Source organism: Erinaceus europaeus, chromosome 3 (genome assembly GCF_950295315.1).
Source record: "Erinaceus europaeus chromosome 3, mEriEur2.1, whole genome shotgun sequence".
NCBI lineage: Eukaryota > Metazoa > Chordata > Mammalia > Eulipotyphla > Erinaceidae > Erinaceus > Erinaceus europaeus.
The window spans coordinates 43,042,815-43,062,436 of NC_080164.1; the positions used below are offsets into that span (position 1 = coordinate 43,042,815).

At 37.6% G+C, this 19,622-nt stretch overlaps 1 protein-coding gene across 1 annotated transcript in view; it reads right to left on the reverse strand.

Moving 5' to 3' along the window:
* ALMS1 (ALMS1 centrosome and basal body associated protein) overlaps positions 1–19,622 on the reverse strand; it is a 109,042-nt gene that overhangs the window by 13,303 nt on the left and 76,117 nt on the right. Inside the window, exon 16 of the mRNA XM_060188426.1 lies at positions 17,814–18,961. Coding sequence (XP_060044409.1) covers positions 17,814–18,961 — 1,148 coding nt within the window. The remainder of the gene's footprint in view (positions 1–17,813; positions 18,962–19,622) is intronic.

Consider the following 19,622-nt stretch of genomic DNA (forward strand, 5'->3'; position numbering starts at 1 on the left):
GGGATATAAGAATAATGGAAGATAATCAAGTGTCATTTTCACAGAATAAAGACAATCCAATAAAAATGTGGGCACTGGATGTAGTACTAAACACACCAAGTACAAACTGTCAAAATCATGCAATCACACCATGCTGATTCTCAGATTCACAGTCATCACAATGCACAAGCATGCAATCTCAGACAACTCGTGCTGAAGACCCACCATGGGACGGAGCATCATTCTGTTGATTTCATTTACAGATGTTGTCAGTGTATCACTACAGTTCACTTAGTCCATGGGAGAGCATCAGGCATCTCCTCTAGCAATACCATCCCTTCAGGGCCTGGGATAAGTCTCCCAAACTGCAGTAGGGCTTATACAAAAAGAAAGGTTTCGGTGATATTGCCAGTTACCATAATTAAAGTTTTCTGTTGCAATATCAAGAGTTATATGCTAGCTGGCTGCTTCTAATTTCTACCATTATAAGAGCAAACTCACCTGCTGGTTTTGTATTCCATACCGGGAAAAGAAAGCAACTGTCACCACTTCAGACATGCTTCAGGTCTTTTTGAAGTACTTTTTAGTTTAATTTAACTCAAATCTTATTTGTTGAGTAGAGATAACATATGATAGACACAGAAAAAGAAAAAAACCCTTTTCATTTACAATATTATTTTCGGTGGAAACTGAATTTAGGAAGGCAAATCCAGTACAAGAAGACTATTTTCTCACATGGCCATATAAGGCTGTCTTCATGTAGGAAGCTTTTCTATTGTTGATCTTCTGTCAGGCATGTGCCTGCAGAGAGATGATTTTCTTTTAGAAGAAAGGGTTCATATTAATTCAGATGTAATTGTTCAAATTTAGGACCAGAAACACACAATCAGAAATATAGTTTATGATACCAAGTGCATAGTCTTTTCTTGTGAAGTTTTCAGATATGTGCAAAAATATTAAAATTTCCCAGAAAATGACAGGGCTTGAAGTAGAAAAGCAAAAATGGACTAGTCCATTTTTGCCAGGCGGTAGTGCAATGGGTTAAGTGCACATGGAGCAAAGCGCAAAGATAGGCATAAGGATCCCGGTTTGAGCCCCCGGCTTCCCAGCGCAAAGATAGGCATAAGGATCCCGGTTTGAGCCCCCAGCTTCCCAGCTGCAGGGGGGTCGCTTCATGGGTGGTGAAGCAGGTCTGCAGGTGTCTACCTTTCTCTCCCCCTCTGTCTATTCCTTCTCTCTCAATTTCTCTGTCCTGTCCAACAACAACAGAAATGACAAGGGCAAAAAAAAAAAAAATTGGGGGGAGTGGCCTCTAGGAGCAGTGGATTCGTAGTGCAGGCACCAAGCCACAGTGAGAAGCCTGGAGGCAAATAAATAAATATAAAAATAAAAAAGAGTAAAGTATCCAGTTATTATGAGAAAAACTAGGATAGAAAATAACCATGAAATTTTTGTAGAGGGGGGTAGAATTAAAAGGTAGAGGCCTGGGTGGAGGGTACATAGCATAATGATCATGCAAACTGACTTTCATGCCTGAGGCTCCAAAGTCCCATGTTCAATTCCCTGCACCACCATAAGCCAGAGCTTAATAGTGCTCTGGTTAAAAACAAACAAACAAACAAAAAACAAGTAGAGGCTGTAAAGTATTTTCTACCAAGTTTGGAAATTATGATCTATAAGTGTCTGCACTTATAGATCATAATTCACTTATCAATTTTTCTCCTCTATATTTTCTCAAATATATCTTCTTTTTATTATTTAAGAGGATTATGATCACATTTACATGGAATGACTCTAAAATCTTTAATTCGCTCATAACATACTCAGGTCTGATACATTAATGCTATTTCCTTTTTTAACATTTTTTTCCCTTATCTTTAGTTACTGGATAGAGACAGCCATACATTTACAGGGAAGGGGGTAATAGAAAGGAATAGAGACAGAGAGACACCTGCAGTCCTGATGCACCACTTGTGAAGCTTCCCCCTGCAGGTGGGGCCTGGGGACTCGAACCCAGGTCCTTACACACTGTAGTGTGTGTACTTATGTAGGTGCACCACCACCCAGCCCCCTATTTATGCTATTTTCACTTCAAGTGAAAATAAGGACACCTTTTGTATTTTGGTCAAGTTTAACTTACTCTTCAGACCTCCACATCTGATATGTTTTGATGTGTTCACATACTACTTTAGTTGTTTTGGGTGGACATTTCAAAAGAACTGTAGGCTATTAAATACCACATCTATCTTACTAGAGTTCAGTTTAGTAAAATGATATAATTTTTCCTCATATATTAATGACTATCACTTTCTTACCCTGAAACAAGTATTTAAAGACAATCTTATGCTTTTTAGGAGAAATATGTTTGTACAAATTTTCTAAGGAGCAGCACATAGAAGTACGGACTATCAGTTATGCACAGGTGTTCAAATACTATTGCTAGTGATCTAGTTTTAATTTTTTTGTTTTTGTTTTGTTACCAGAACACAGCTCAGCTCTGGCTTATGGTGTGGTGTGGAGCGCTGACCTGAAACTTTGGAGCCTCAAGCATGAAAGTCTCTGCCTAAGCCCAGGTTTTAAATTTCTTGGTCAACATTCTTAATTTATATTTTCCTGGAAAATCATCCATCTAATCTAGATTTAAAATATATCAGTCTAAAGCTGAATATAATTTAAGGAAACCACCTCTTTGTCTGCAGTTATACCATCCATATCACTAATGCCTTCTACCCCTTGTCAGAAAAACCAGAGACTGATCTGTTCTCTTTTCTTATTTTAATTGCCACCAGAGTTACTGCTAGGGTTCAGTATCTGCAAGACATATCCACTGCACCTAGTGAATAGTTTTATTTTTCCTTTTTATCCCCCCCCTTTTAATAAAGACAGAAAGAAACTGAGAAGGGAGGGAGAGAAAGATATACCTGCAGCACTGTTTCACTGCTGCTGTAGCTTCCCCCACTGAAGGTAGGGATGAGGGGCTTATACCCAGATCTTGGTACATGCACTCAACTGGGTGAACCACTGCCTGGCTCTTGCTTTCTTTTTCTTTTTAATCATATTTTGGCTATAGTGATCAATTTTGAGGGCCCACTTATTAAAGTGATTATTTTAATTATTTCCTAATTAGATTTAACTAAAATACCTTCTAAGGCTATATACATTTTCTTTTAAACAGAGATGTAATTACATGCCATATGTTCTGGATATATATTTTTATAATTTTTAAGTGAAAAAAGTATTTAATAATAAATTTTCAATCTTTTATAACCTCCAAGATTAGAATGATTTTCAACTGTTTATGTTTTTAAAAGTGTATAGTTAATTCCAACTCCATTGTATGACAGAGAATATAAACTTGTCATAAATCTAGTTTTGGGTCTTTCCAACATTTTGTTAAATGTACAACTAATCTTTGTAAATAGCCCATTGACATTAGAAATAACTGTAGATACTGTGTTCTGGGAATGAAATAAGTATTTTAAATCAAAGTCATTATTACTAAAACTAATATTTTCTATATCTTTTATCTATTTCAAAGTATGAGAAGACTACTTAACACCATCCACCAAAATCAGCTTAAAACAGATCAAAGTCCTGAATGTTAGACTTGAAACTAGAAAATAATAGAAGAAAACATCAGTGAAAGGCTGCGGGATCTTAACATCAGAGATGTATTTAGAGACTCAACCCCACGGGAATGTGAAATGAAAACAAGATTAGATAAATGGGACTATATCAAACTAAAAAGCTTCTATACATCAAAGGGACACTACACAAGGATAAACCAGCAATGGAGTAACTGGAAGATGTCTGCACATTACATATCTGACAAGAAACTAATCTATTAAAAAAATCATACAGCTCAACAAAAGAAAAAAGGCAAAGAACTAAATACAATTTTCTACAGAAGAGATACACATGGCCCACAAACATATGAAGCATGTACCACCTATCATTAGAGAAATGCAAGATAAAATTACACTGGGATTCTACCTTATATTCATGAGAATGACGTACATCAACAAAACAGGAAATGTCAAGTGTTGGCAAGATTTTAGAGAAAAAGACAGAAATAAATTAATAAATCCAAAATAAATTTGCATGGACATTTATATTTAAAAAACTATTTGAAAGAACATAAGCACCCCTATGTTCATAGCTGCATTATTCTCAATAGCAAAAGAGTAGAAACAGCCTAAATGCCCATTGAGAGATGATTGGATAGAGAAATTATGATATACATATACTCCATGGAATACTACTCTGCAATAAAAAAATGATTGTTTCCTTTGGGACAAAACAGATGGAACTAGAAGTGATTATGCTAAGATGGTTTCACTTATATGTAGAATCTAGAAAACTGAAACACATGGACTTGTAAAATAAAGAAATAACCAGACGTAAATTATTTCTAAGACTTTGTGAGAACTATGGTGGTTCTGTTGGCAGTGTGAGGGCACAGAACTTTGGTGGTAGGTGCATTGTGGAACTACACCCTGTAATCTTACTATACATATATATTCTTTTCCTCCCTCTTGTTGCCCTTGTTTTATTGTTGTTGTAGTTATTATTATTGTTATTGATGTCATCGTTGTTGGATAAGACAGAGAGAAATGGAGAGAGAAGGGGAAGACAGAGAGGGGGAGAGAAAGATAGACACCTGTAGACCTGCTTCACTGCCTGTGAAGTGACTTCCCTGCAGGCGGGAAGCTGGGGGCCCGGACTGGGGTCTTTACACCAGTCCTTGCACTTTGCGCCATGTGCGCTTAACCCACTGCACTACCGCCCAACCCCCAATCTTACAATATTTTAAAACAATTATTAATCACAAACACAAAATGGTTTGTAAAATTAAAACACACACATAGTGGAAGGCTCCCCAACAAAAGAAGCCATAGGTCAAAGTGGTAAATAGAAAGACAAAGCAGAGGAAACACACTCACACACACACACACACACACACACACACACACACACAGCAAAAAGAACTTAAAGGAATTAAGACAATATAAAAGCATCATGGGACAATATAATGAGGAGGGACATTTGTTATCATTTAGGTGCCAGAAGAGACAGAATTCTTTCTTTCTTTCTTTTTTTTTTTTTTTTTTAAGATTTTATTAATGAGAAAAAGAGGAAAAGAGTGAGAAAGAACCAGACATCACTCTGGTACATGTGTTGCTGGGTATTGAACTCCGGACCTTATGGCCAAGAGTCAGTGCTTTATCCACTGTGCCACCTCCTAGGCCACGGGACAGAATTCTTTTTTGAAAAAATATTAGCCAAGAATGATGGAGACAGGCCCTCATATTCAGTATGTTTAATGAGGAAGGAACAGAGAAAGGGAAAAGAGAAAGACAGACAGAGGGAAGGTGGAGGGAAGGAAGGAAAGAATGCAAACCTAATATTACCAAAGTATACAGTAATTAAAATGGCAAAAATAAAATGTAGGGAGAGAAAAATAAACACAAGAGAAAGAGCACAATCTATAGAAGAACTCCTATAAGGCTATAAACTGATTTTTCAACAGACTCTATAGACTAAAAAGGAATGACAGGACATACTCAAAGTTTTGAATGGCAAAGATCTCCACGAAAGAACACTATCCAGTTAGTTTATGTCAGGTTGGATGGAGCAATGAGGAGCTTTTCAGATAAGCAGCAGTCAAAAGAATTCACTTCTACTAAGGTAGTCCTAGGAAACTACTAAAGGGATTAATATATTGTGGTCCAGAAGGTGGCGCAGTAGTAGATAAAGCATTGGACACTTAAACGTGAGGTTCACAGTTCAATCCTTAGCAGCACACATATATCAGAGTGATGTCTGGTTCTTTCTTTCTCTCTCTCTCTCTCTGCCTACCTTCTTCATGAATACAATAAAATCTTTAAAAAGGGTGGGGGGATTATATAAAATGAAAATACTTAGTGTTTCCTCATACAAAGGAAATAAAGAGAAAAAAGGAACAGGCAAAGTCAAAGGAAGGAACAACTTTGATCTCAAACTGCAGAACTGAGGTTATCAAGGGAAACTAAATGCTGGGGGAATGAGGTAAAAGGTAAAGGAGGATTATCAGACTTTGATGGAGTGATACTTAATACTTTGGTTAGAGGCAAGGTGTGGTAAAAACTGTCGCTTCCAAATTGGAAGACAGAAGTGAAGACTATTCCTAAGAGCCATGACTTTATATATAATCCTAAAAATAAACAAACAAACCAAAAACCCTACAAGCAAGCTGTTAAGAGTTAACAAATGAATCAAGTTATAGAATACAAGATTAGTGCACAAAAATCAGTTGCTATCTATATTAATAATAAAGAGAAAAATGAAATTAAGAAACTAATTAGATTTATCCCTCAACAATTTTTATAAGTCATTGGACTAGTTCGGAAGGTGGCACAGTAGATAAAAGCACTGGACTCTCAGGCATGAGGTCCTCAGTTTGATTCCCCAAGAGCTCACGTACCACAGTGATGTCTGTTTTTTTTCTCTCTCTCCTCCTACCCCTCATTAACAAATAAAAACTATAAAAAATAGTAAGTCACTGGAAATTGTGAATTTAAGTGACATGATGTATAACAATACCAATATTACCAAAAACTAACTGATGTAAGAGTTATGATACTAGGTCATATTTCCGATCATTAAAACATCAATCCGCAAGCACGCCTGGGAGGTGGAATAGTGAAGTGTCAGACCCTCTTGCAGGAGATCCTGAGTTCAATACCTGACACTGCATGAGCCACAGTAGTGTTCTGATCTTCTCTTCCTTTCCCTCATTAAACCTCTTTGGAGAGGAGGGTTCAGAGGAGACAGCATAATGGTTATGCAAAAAGATTCTCATGTTTGAGGCCCTGAGGTGCCAGGTTAAAATATATATATGGCCTTGGGGTCAACAACTATACTGTAAATTCCAATAAAATGGAGAAAAATATAATGGGTCAGTGAGATAGTATACGGGTTATGTAAATGACTCTCATATAGGAGGCTCTAAGGTCCCAGAGCTAAGTAGTACACTGATATTAAAAAAAAAAAAAATGTAAAAAATCAAATATCAACAAATTTCTAAATTAATACCCCAAACATTTAAGTTCATTCATTCACTTGTCTTATTAAAGTTCAGGGTCACAGGTGGCCAGTTTATGCCAGCAACTCAAATACATAACAGAAAACAACCCAACACAGAATGTCATTCTATCACAGCACATTCTCTCCCACCTCTACACATACATACACATATGAAGAATGGAAGAATTTAGACATTCCAGTTAACTTACCATGGGAGAACACTGTAGTAACTACAGAATGCCAGAGCAACTAAAGAAAACCCATGTATGCATGAATGGAAAGTACAAACTTTTTGGTCTCATCACTATATAAAAAAATGTTTTAATCTACTTAAAATTGTCAAAAGAAATAAAAAAAAACTAAGATTCATATGGAAATTCAAGAGACACTGAAATAGCTGAAGAAATTTTGACAAAGAACAAAGCTGGAGGCGTGCAGAAGATAGCTTACCTGGCAGGAGTGTCTTACCATATGGGAAGTCCTGGGTTTGAGTCCTGATACCAAATAGGCACATTATGGACAGTACAAAGGGAGCTCTACAGATAGTGAAGCAGTGCTGTGGTGTTTTTCTGTATTTCTCTCTCAAAAAATAAACAAAACAGGACCACTCAGTGGTGTTGCATATGTATGGGCCTTGAATTCATTTAAAAAAAGAAAGGAAGGAAGGAAGGGAGGGAGGGAGGGAGGGAGAAAGAAAGAAAGAAAGGAAGGAAGCAAGCTTGAAGTCTAATACTTCTAGGTTTTAAAAGACAAATATATAGGGGTCTAGAGATAGTTGAGCGGGTGGAGTACACACTTTGCCATGTTTCCTGGCACTACATGGGAGCACTAGTGGTAGCACTTAGGAGAACTCCACAGACAGTGTGGTGGAGCTTTCATGTCTGTGCCCCCTCAAGCCCCCTTCTCTATCTCTTTATATCTATTTTCTCAATTTTTAAGTATGCAGAACAAAAATAAACACAAAACAGTGAGCCAGAGAGGTCTCTTGGTGGTATTGCACATGAGAACTCAATTCACTTTCTAGTACTACATTAAAAAGAGAGGCATATAAATTGATCAAATAAACAGCATGAAAACAAAGCCTTAGATATAGTCAAGTGACTTTTCATAAGGTAACAAGACCCTTCAGTGGGGGAATTTTTTTTTTTTTTTTTTTTTTACAACAAAAGGCGCCAGGATGATAAATGAGCATATGTGGGCCAGATGCCGGTGCACTTGGCTAAGCACACAGGTTACAATGTGCAAGGGCTCAGGTTCCAGGCCCTGGTCCCCACCAGCAAAAGGGAAACTTTACAAGTGGTGAAGAGGCGCTACAAGTGTCTTTTTCCCTCTCTACCTCCCCTTACCTCTCAATTTCTGTCTCTATCCAAAACAAATAATCTTAAAAAAATACATATGCGGGAGTCGGGGGCAGTGGGTTAAGTGCACGTGGCACAAAGCGCAAAGACCAGCATGAGGATCCTGGTTCGAGCCCCAGGCTCCCCACCTGCAGGGGAGTCGCTTCACAGCTGGTGAAGCAGGTCTGCAGGTGTCTTTCTTTCCCCCCTCTGTCTTCCCCTCCTCTCTCCATTTCTCTCTGTCCTATCCAACAACGACAACATAAATAACAACAATAATAACAAGGGCAACAAAAAGGTAATAAATATTTTAAAATACATATGCAAAAAAAGCTGGAACCTAGCTTTACCCATATATAATAACTGCCTCAATATAGATCAGATAATTAAACATTAACACAAAGATTGTAAAACCTTTGTGGAAGAAAAAGTTAATGAGATTGGACTTGGCAACGGTGTCTTAGATATGAAGTCAAAAGAATAAGTAACAACAAAAGAGATACAAAAGAATGAGAAAGAGATTCAGAAAATATTTACATATTAGACATCTGATAAAAGGCTGATCTCCAGAATACATAACTCCTACATCTCAACAACAAAATATGCTTTTTTATATAAAGTTACGGGCCCCTTGGAATATACCGAAAATTGACCTACTAGCTATTTTCAAAACGGAGACCCCAAATCTTCATCTGCAATATTCTTGTCTTTAGGTTCATGACTAGTACACAATTTGTTCTGCGTTGTATCTTGATTCGTTTTCAGCCACCAGGTTCCAGATGCTACCATGATGCCAACCTGACTTCCCTAGGCAGATGACCCTACCATGTATCCTAGAGCCCCACCTCCCCAGATCCCTGCCCCATTAGGGAAAGAGAAAGACAGGCTGGGAGTATGGCTCGACCTATCAACACCCATGTTCAGCAGAGAAGCAATTTCAGAAGCCAGACCTTCCACCTTCTGCACTCCATAATGATCCTAGGTCCATACTCCCAGAGGGATCAAGAATAGGGAAGCTATCAAGGGAGGGGACTGGATATGGAGTTCTGGAGATGGAAATTGTGTGGAAATGTACCCTTCTTATCCTATAGTCTTGTCAATATTTCCACTTTATAAATAAATTTTTTTGAAGTTTGAAATTTAAGATGATACCCAAATAACAAATGAGCATGCAAAAATTATCAATATCACTAATTATTAGGCAATGATAAATCAAAACCATACTGAGCTATCACCTCACATCCGCTGTGATGACTGCTAAAATGAAAACAATACACAATGATGGGTAAAGGTGCAGTGAAATAGGAATCGTATGTATTATCACTAGGACTGTAGAATGATAAAGCTGTAATACAAAATACTGTTACCAACAAAATGTCTTATCAGCCTCGGGTACCATCTTGGCAGCTACACTGTGGAGCAGAGTCACAGCAGAGTTGAGAATCTCTGGACAATCTTAACCCCTGACCTCAGGAGAATCAGGTATGGGATGGCTCAAAGACTAACCAGTGTGGCAGAGAGTTAACTTGACTGAAAACTTGACAGTGGAGCTCCAGCTCCATCAGCGCCCAAAGAGAGAGAGAAGGAAAAGGAGAGGGACATACAAAGGTAGTTATGTTGTCATGAGTGGCTTAGAGGGGAAAAGAGGATTGCATCAGGAGAAAAAGGGGGAATTCTGTATACATGTAGACAGATAGTTGTAGGGATGATAACCATATCCACAACCTTAGGGCAACTGTGGTGGATTACAGTGGGGAGATGGAAGATTCAGAACTCTGGTGGTGAGAATGGTGCGGATTTAAATCCCTGTTGATATGTAATTTTGTAAAATAAAATTTATAATAATAAAAATAATAAAAAGAGAACTGACAGTGAAGTTCTGTGTCCACCCCAGTCTGAAGGAAGAATGTTAGGAAATCGCGCCCAGGCAGTAGCTGGTAAAGTGAGCTCTGCCCATCCAAGTATGCAGGAGAAAAACAAACAAACAAACAAACAAACAAACCAGCTTCTACACAGCTAGTCCACAGAAGTCCAGGAATAGGTCCCATATCTCTAAAGTACCAATACAGTCAAATTATCTCACTGATCATAATTCCCCTCTCCTCCTCTCCATGACAATATAACAGAAAGGAAATACAGTGCTGTAGCCATAGTGCCACCTGCTGGCTCAACAACAGCAGTCATGATAAATGCACAAAATATCCACTGTCCAAATTAATAAGGCTGAGGCCATGGAAAAGAATGACTACAGGAGAACCTTGGGAATATACAGAACTAAAGAACTTGCCAAAGTTAAGAATTTAGAAAATTCACTATGAGGTCAATTAAGGAATCTTAAGATAAAGAAATTATTCAGGACTTGAGCAATTCTCTCAGTAAGTCAACAGAAAACATACAAGACACGTTCCAAATAGAATTATAGGTTATGAAGGACAATTTGAATGTATATCTGACTCAAATGACAAGTCAAAGTAGCTAGCATCCATAAGACAGAGGAGACTAGAGAACTAGAGGATACAGTGAAAACAATGAATTCAAAGATGACGGGGAAGAAAGGGTTAGGAAAAAATGTAGCAACTCAGTGAACTAGAAGACTCTATTAGAATAAAGACAAATTCCAGAGGAAGAAGACAGGGAAAAAGGAAGAGAGACCATAGAAATTATAGCCAAAAGTTTTCCACACCTGGCAAATATTCAGAACATAGACATCCAGTAAGCTAAAAGAACACTCAACTTTCTGAATCTGAAGTGACCTACATCAAGAGACATCATTATGAAACCATCAAAATTCAAGGTCAAAGAAAAAAAGTATTGCAGGCTTCTGAGGGAAGGAAGAGACATATAAAGGCAGGGCTATCTGATTTTCATAACATTTCTCATAACAAACTCTAGAGGCAAGGAGAGAGTAGAATAGCACATTGAAAGTATTAAGAGGGCCAGAAAAATAATTCACTTGTATAGTGTCTGTTTTGTCACACATGTAACCCAAATTCAAGGCCAGCTCCCTTTGCACTGAAAAAAACCTTTCATGCTGTGGTCTCTTTAACTCGCTCTGCCTCTCTGTATCTAAAAGAGAAAAAAAGCATTAAAAGATAAAAATTCGCCCAGGTTCAGTGGGGAAGCAATTACAGAAGCCAGACCTTCCACCTTCTGCAACCCACAACGACCCTGGGTCCATGCTCCCAGAGGGATAGAGAATGGGAAAGCTATCAGGGGAGGGGATGGGATATGGAGATCGGGTGGTGGGAATTGTGTGGAGTTGTACCCCTCCTATCCTACGGTTTTGTTAATGTCTCCTTTCTTAAATTAAAAAAAAAAAAGATAAAAATTCATGATCGTAATATCAAAGATGTATTTGGAGACTCAATCTCATGAGCAAGTGAAACTAAAACAAGATTAAATACATGAAATTGAAAAGTTTCTACACATTGAAAAAGAAAATTCCACAATTAAGGATATTAAGGATAGAAATTAAGGATAAAAAAGCAGTCCAGCAGTTAGAAAATATTTGCATCTGACAAGAGATTGATACCAAACATCTTATAATCTTGTAAACTATCATTATATCAATAAATTTTTAAAAACTACCACTGGCATATAACCTAGCCTCTTTGCTTCTGGAAACCCCCCCGCCCAAATTTAAAGTATGCTCTTGAATAAATATTTGTACAACCATGTTCACAGCAGTATTATTCACAATAGTCAAAAGCAGAAAAGAACCTGTTTGGTTTGTGTCTGTTGACGAATGAATAAGCAAAGGGTGGCATATACAGGCAAAGGAAATCTTAAAGGAAAATTCTAGTATATATGAAGTTCCTAGAGTAGGCAGATTCATACAGATAGAAAGTAGAATGGTAGTTGCAAGGAACAGTTGTTTGTGTAGGTAGAGTACTTCAATTTTACAAGATGAAAAGAGTTCCAGAGATAAAATACGGCTGTTTGCCAACAGTATGAATATACTTAGTGTACTAAATTATACACGTAATAGTTAAAAAAAAATCAAGTCATATATTTAGAAATAAAATTAAGGAAGTAGGTACAATACTTTCACATTGAAAATTATCAAATAACTGCTAAAAGAAATCAATGGCCTACACCCCAACAGCTGGGGCCCTAGTCGGGGAGTCCTGGGATTCCCACACAAACATGATGAGCCTAGACCTCAAATAGATCCCTCTCCCCCCATTGTCACTGGTCATCTCCATCAGGAATAACATAATGAACCCCTTTGGGGGACCCATAGGATCTCGTCCTCAATGTGGATCAACAATGGTAGAGAATGTTCCATCTTCTGAAGAACGGTTGGATAACACAGTTTATCTACCACCTGAAGAAGATGGGTCCTGAAATTGGTGCAACTCAGAATGTTCCTACTGATGACCACAGAATGCAAGTTCAGACCTACAGGGATGTAGAGGTTACATAGGCTCCTATGCTGAATATGGGCCTCAGATCAAATTGATGAGGTTTACAGTTAACAATACTTACATACTTTTCCCATATTTGGGAGCTACTCTCTTCCTTGATCCAGCTTTCTAGCCTTTTTTGCAGCCAAGACATCATCTCCCCAGACAATAACCTGAGTCCACCTTCATATCAGATGCCAGGCTCAGGAAAAAACTAGTAAAAGTTATGGGCCCTTTGGAATATACCTAAAATAGACCTACTAGCTATTTCTAAAACAGAGACCACAATCTTCATCTGCAGTATCCCAGCCATTAGATTCATGATTAATCAACAATTTGTATGGCTTTATATGTTAACTCTTTATCAGCCACCAGGTTCAAGATGCTACCATGATGCCAACTGGACTTCCGTGGACAGATGACCCCACCAATGTCTCCTGGAGCTCCACTTCCTCAGAGCCCTGTCCCACTAGGGAAAGAGAGAGAGAGGCTGGGAGTATGGATTGACTTGTCAACACCCATGTTCAGCAGGGAAGCAATTTCAGAAGCCAGACCTCCCACCTTCTGCACCCCATGGTGACCCTGGGTCCATATTACCGTGGGGTTAACGAATAGGAAAGCTATCAAAGGAGGGGATGGGAAAGGGAGCTCTGGTGATGGGAATTGCATCCCTTTTATCCTATAGTCTTGTCAGTGTTTCCATTTTATAAATAAATAAATAAGAAAGAAATCAATGGCCTAAATTACTTACAAGGGAAGGGAACACAACTTTGGTGGTAGGGTGTGGTAAAGAACTACATCCCTATAATTTTATAAGCTTGTAAACCATTATTAATCATAGTAAAATAAATGAACTAAAGGTATCCTGTGTAAATTGATTTAAAGATTTAGTATTGGGTCAGCAAGATATCTCACCTGGGAGAAAGTTTACTATGTCATGTCCATGACCCAGCTTCAAGCCTGGCCCCACCACAGTTGGGGAAGTTTTGGTTCCATGGTATTTTTCTCTCACTTTCTCCTTCTCTGGCTCTCTCTGTATTTAAAAAGTTCAATCTGGAGTGCTGAAGTTTAGGCTGTCTCTCCAACCCCCCCCCCCCACACACACACAAAATAGCAATAGACTCAAAGCAATCTATGGGCTCACTGCAGTTAATAACAAAGTCCCTGGATAGGGAGACTGTGTACAAGTACACCACTTACATGCCTGATGCCCTATAAGATGTAGTTTCAAACTCTGGCATTACTATATGCCAAAACTGAGTGGAGCTCTGGTGTCTCTTGCTATCTCTTTCATAAAAATAAATATCATTTATATATTATACATATGTGTATATATATTTGTATACACACACATATAAAATCAACCTATGTAGTAAAAACAGTGACCCTAAAATTCATATGGAAACACAAGGATATTGGATAGACAAACAGTATTTACTGGGACAAAACTAATGGACTCACATCTCTCAATTTAAAACCTATCATAAAGCTATAGCAATTAGAGAAAACAAAAACAGAACAGTAATAGCAAATGAGTAGGCAAATAGATAAGTGGAGCAGAATTGAAAGCCCAAAATCTTCACATCTAAAGTCAACTGATTTTTTGATAACATCACCAAGTCTACAGCCACATCACTCTGAACACATCAATCCCATCTGATAAGGACACTAAGACTATGCAACAGAGAAAGGATAGTCTAACAGCTGGTGCTAGGGTAACTGAACATCAATGTGAAAAAATGTCTGACTCCTACTTCTCACTATATACAAGAATTAACACAATATACACAGAGATAACAAATGAAAGAGCTAAAGGTATGTAACTTTAAATAGATATACATATACATATATATGCACATCATCAGCAGGATTTAGCAAGGATTTCTAAAAATGACAACAGAAGTGCAAATAAATGAAATAGGTACACTGCAGTAACATGAACACACACACAATGTACATCAGTAAACAGTAGTAAAAAGTAAAAAGCAACCCAGAGAGAGGGAACAAACATTATGTATCTGGTAAGAGTCTATAGGGTCTAAATATTTAAAGAACTCTTAGTACTCAAAAACAATTTTTTAAGAGTCCAGGAGCTAATTCACTCAATAGAACACGTCTTACAACGCATGTGGCCCTGAGTTTAAGCCCTTATATCTGAGTACCATGGACAGCATAGAAGTGGGGGTCAGGGGGAGGTGGTGGAGTGGTGATGTGGTGTTTCTCCTTTCTTAGTCTCTGCTTTCTCTGTATCTCCCCTTCTTTTTTTTTAATCCTCTAAATAAAAAATTAAAAAGTAGTATCATGCATATGCAAGGCTCTGAGTTCATACCCTATCACTACTTTTTTTTTTAAATAGGCAAAGACTGGAGTAGACATTTCTTCAAAAGAGGGATGTGCAAATGACCAACAAATATGTGGCAAGATGCTTACTGTCACTAGGAAAGTGTAAAAGCAAATAAAAACAAAACCACAATCAGAATGATAATATGTATGAGATACCACTTCATGCCCATTAGGATGGGAAACTTTAAATAAAAGGTAAATTAAAAAACTTAGTGACTGTGGAGAAACTGAGCACTCAGAGATTGGTGGAAGTGCTGTAAAATGAGATAGCCACTGTGGGAAACTGGTGATTCCTTAATATTCTCAACATCAAATTAGTATATGGCCTAGTATTTCTAATCCTAAGTATATACCTCAAAAAAAAAAAAAACACATTAAGGTGATCAAACAAAAACTTGCTTACACATGTTTATATCACTTCTATTATAATACCCCAAAGGTGGAAACAATTCAAAGGAATCCAAAATGCAATATATATAGGCAATGTTATTCAGCCATAAGAAGCAATGAAGTATGTTAATGTGTCATTTAATGCACTATGTTCTCAGAAAAGCATTATTAGGTGATTGTGTTATTGTGTGACTGTCAGAATGGAATTCGACAAACAGAGATGGCACAGTCTACTACACACCTAGGCTACATGGCATAGGCTACTGACATCTCAGTTGTCTACAAAGTTGTTGATCAAAACGTCACTGATCAACTCGTGACTATACTGATACATGCTAAGGCATCGGTAAGCCTCAAGAACACTGTGCTTAAGTGGCACAAGTATGACACAAAAGTCATATGATTGCAATTATCTATATATAAAATAACTAGAAAAGACAACTTCAGAGACTATATTCAGTACTGTCAGAGGTTGGTGGAAAGGGAAAACAGAGTAACTTTAATGGGTATAAGGTTTCCACTGGGTGATGAAAATGCTCTTAAACTAGATAGCCATGATGGTTATAAAACATGTGGATGTATTCATTGCCACCAAATTGTGTACACAAACATACACAACCCTCTACCTTCATAGTTTTCCCCATCTCCTTTCTAAAATGAAAAGCTTTAATCTTTTGTCACCCCCAATTCTTCACTTAAGTTTTAGAAAAAGTCAAATTGGTAAACCAGGAGGTGGCACAGTCGTTAAAGTGCTAGAGCCTCAACACAAGCCTGAGGTCCTGAGTTCTATCCCCATTAACATGCATTCCAGAGTGATGGTCTGGTCTTCCTTCCTTCTCTTATCTCACCAGTACATAAATAAATCCTTTAAAAAAGTGACAATGTACTATTTATATAAACATAGCCACTGCCATTTAATACCTACCGAAACTTCAACTGTGAGAAATAAACTAGATGCCTTACTTTTACATTAGTGTTCACCATTTTTTTTTCTGATCATGCACTCCTCATGACAAGATAGTTTTGAATATAAATTCCAAAGTAGACATTTATTTATATACTATATACTACTACTGTACTCATGTAGACAAAAATTAATTTTTAAATGTTAAGAAAAAAATATATGTATGGGGCCAGGTGGTGGCACACCTGGTTAAGCACACACATTACTGTGCAAAAAGACCCAGGTTCAAGTCCCTGGTCCCCACCTGCAGAAGGAAGGCTTCACAAGTGGTGAAGCAGGACTGCAGGTATTTTACTGTCTCTTTCCTCTCTACCCCTCCCCTCCCCTCTCAATTTCTCTCTATCTCTATCCAATAATAAAAATGAAAAAATAATAATAAAGAAAAATACATTAATCCTAATAATTTTCTTTCTATACTCCAATCTACCATTTTATAAGTACCTTTTGGGAGGGAGCACTGCTCTAGATAGTCTAAAATTTTATTCTTGGGTTACTAAAGTAATGGTCTGCATTTAGTGATCCCTTGAGATCTGCCCTGACTGAAAGACCTCTTTAATTTTATGAGTGTTGTTAATCAATCTATTTTAATGATGCTGTTGAGGATTGTTACACAGTAGTGCCTTCTTTATGAAAACCAGTGAGAGGAATTTCTCCTTAGTATCAGAAATACCTTCAACGATTTTGAAAATTTAGCTTTTTATAATACAACTCAAATAAATAACTGATCACAAACTTCTAGCAACACTATATGCTAGAAAACAAAATTGTGGCTTGCTCCTAGCAACCATATCCACGATATAGTTCTTTTTTTTTTTTTTTTTGTGGTTTCCACTTGTTTTCTCATCATTCACAATTCTTTATTTTTAAAATAATTTTTGTAGCTCCTCCCACTTCAATTTAGTTTTGTACCCTTCTGAAGTTACATTTACTTTGTAAAACTATGTATGTATGTGTACGCATATGTTTAAAAGTACCTCAAGAGTTCCTGAAAGACAGGGAGGAGTAAATAAAAGCCCAGGCTATATTGTTCAGAATGGATGTCATTCTAAACTTGCAATTCCCCTGTGGCAGGGGTATACCTAGAAGATTCTGAAGGATTTAGTAGCAAAACCTTTCATCCAAAGAGTAATTCATAAATGAATGCTAATGAAAAGAATGACAACTCACAATAACACTGTACTACACTTTCTCACTATTTTCCAGTTGGTAAGGAGTATTATAGTGAGGAAAGGGCAATTGGCTTTTTTTCCACCTGTGTGCAAAGCTTAACTTTTAAAAAGTCCATGAGATAGGCAGTCACATTGCCAGATGTAATTTGTAGCCATGTACCTGGACATGCTTCCTTCTGGTGTGCTCAGAGGTCATTTGTGGATGACCTATATTCAGTGCTTTCTTGTTCTTCTTGCTTCGTTTCTCAAGGTATCTCCTCTGCTGCTCTATGATGCTGTTGTATAATTTAATTTGCCTGGGTGATAAATAAACTCTTTCATGGCCAAAAGCTTGGACCAATCGGGCAGTGTCAATGGTGGAAATAGAACTGCTCCTTTCACGTAGAGTCACTTCTTTATCAGTTTGAGTCAAAATATCTGAATCCACAGGAGACGTGGTGGTGGAGAGGATATTGGTGGCAGTATCTGTGAGCGGATCACTTTCCTCTGAGGGTCGAGAATCTGAAGATGTGTTTAAATAATGACCCCCCGGCTGTTTGCTCAGAATGTATTTATCAAACTTGATCTGTTCGATTTTAATCTGATTAGATTTCCCTACTTGATGAGCAGAGACCCTCCTGCTTCTCTTAAGATCTATGTTTTTATGGCATTTCTCCACGCCTTTACATCGCTTCTTTTTCTGAAGCTTGTTTTTCAACTGTTGTTGCTTTCTACTCCATTCCTTATTGTTTTGTTCCCCTCTGCTCTCATCCTGTGTACTTTCCGAAGGTCGGAGAGAATGTGAGATAGGATTCTGAATAAGTCTAGCTAAACGATCAAGTCTTTCCACCAAGGATAGTTCTTTCCTGCAACTGAACTCAGGACGTTTCTGTTTTTTCTGTCGTTCTAGATATTTGTTCCAGAGCTCATTCAAACTCACAGGGTGTTGAGTTGTGATGTCATGATCCTTTTTGTCATCACTAATCTGTTCATCACATCGTGGGGAATCTCTAATCTGATTTTTAGTAGTATGTACTGTTTCTTTGTTTTCCAAGTTCACATTGATACTGAGGCTCTCTATTCTGGTATAATCTGTCTTTGTCTTTTCCACATTTTGATGAGGGGGAGAAAGACAAATGTGTTCTCTATGTTTCTCTGAATGATGTGGAAAGCAATCTTTCCAAGAATGCCTCATGAAGATACTCCTTCCTAAAGACTCATGGCAAAAGTCCTGCTCACTTGGTAGGTGCACTGGATGGTGAAAGTAAAATTTGGCTGACTTGAAGACAGAATGTGTAGTATTTTCAACCTCAGAATGATATCCAGATCCTAAAAAGGAAGGGAAAAAATATTGTAAAAGACTTTGAAATAATTGTATTTTCTTTAACAATACTATTCACACTTAATTCTTTGAGTACTGAGCAAATATCAAAGGAAAGAACAGTCTACTAGAGCACCAGAAAGGGGTCTGGCAGTGGTGCATCCAGTAGAATGTACATACAACCATGTACAAAGACTTGGGTTCAACCCCCATTCCCCACCTTCAGGGGGAGACTCATAATTGGTGAAGTAATGCTACAGGTTTCTCTTTCCCTATCTTCTTCCCTCTCACTTTTTTCTTTGTCTTTATCAAGAACAAATAAATAAAACCCTCTGCTAAAAAATGTCGCCAGAAGCAGTACATTCATGGATCAGGCACTGAGCCTCATTATCCACACAAAGGTCTGATATCTTAAACTTAGAGTACAGGGGGGAAGCTGAATAAACTCTAGGTAAAAAGACCTGAATTCTAAGTTGGATTCGGCAAGTGATTGGCTATGTAACCTTGAGGGAGGCACTTCCAATGTCTAGATTAAAACAGAAGTTGCAATATAGTCAATTCTGCTAAATGTGAGATATGTACCCTACCTCTATTTTTCTATTTTGAATTCAATTTTGTTGATAAAATTAAGAGACAGAAACTGTTAATCCACCTGTAATAAACCTGAAA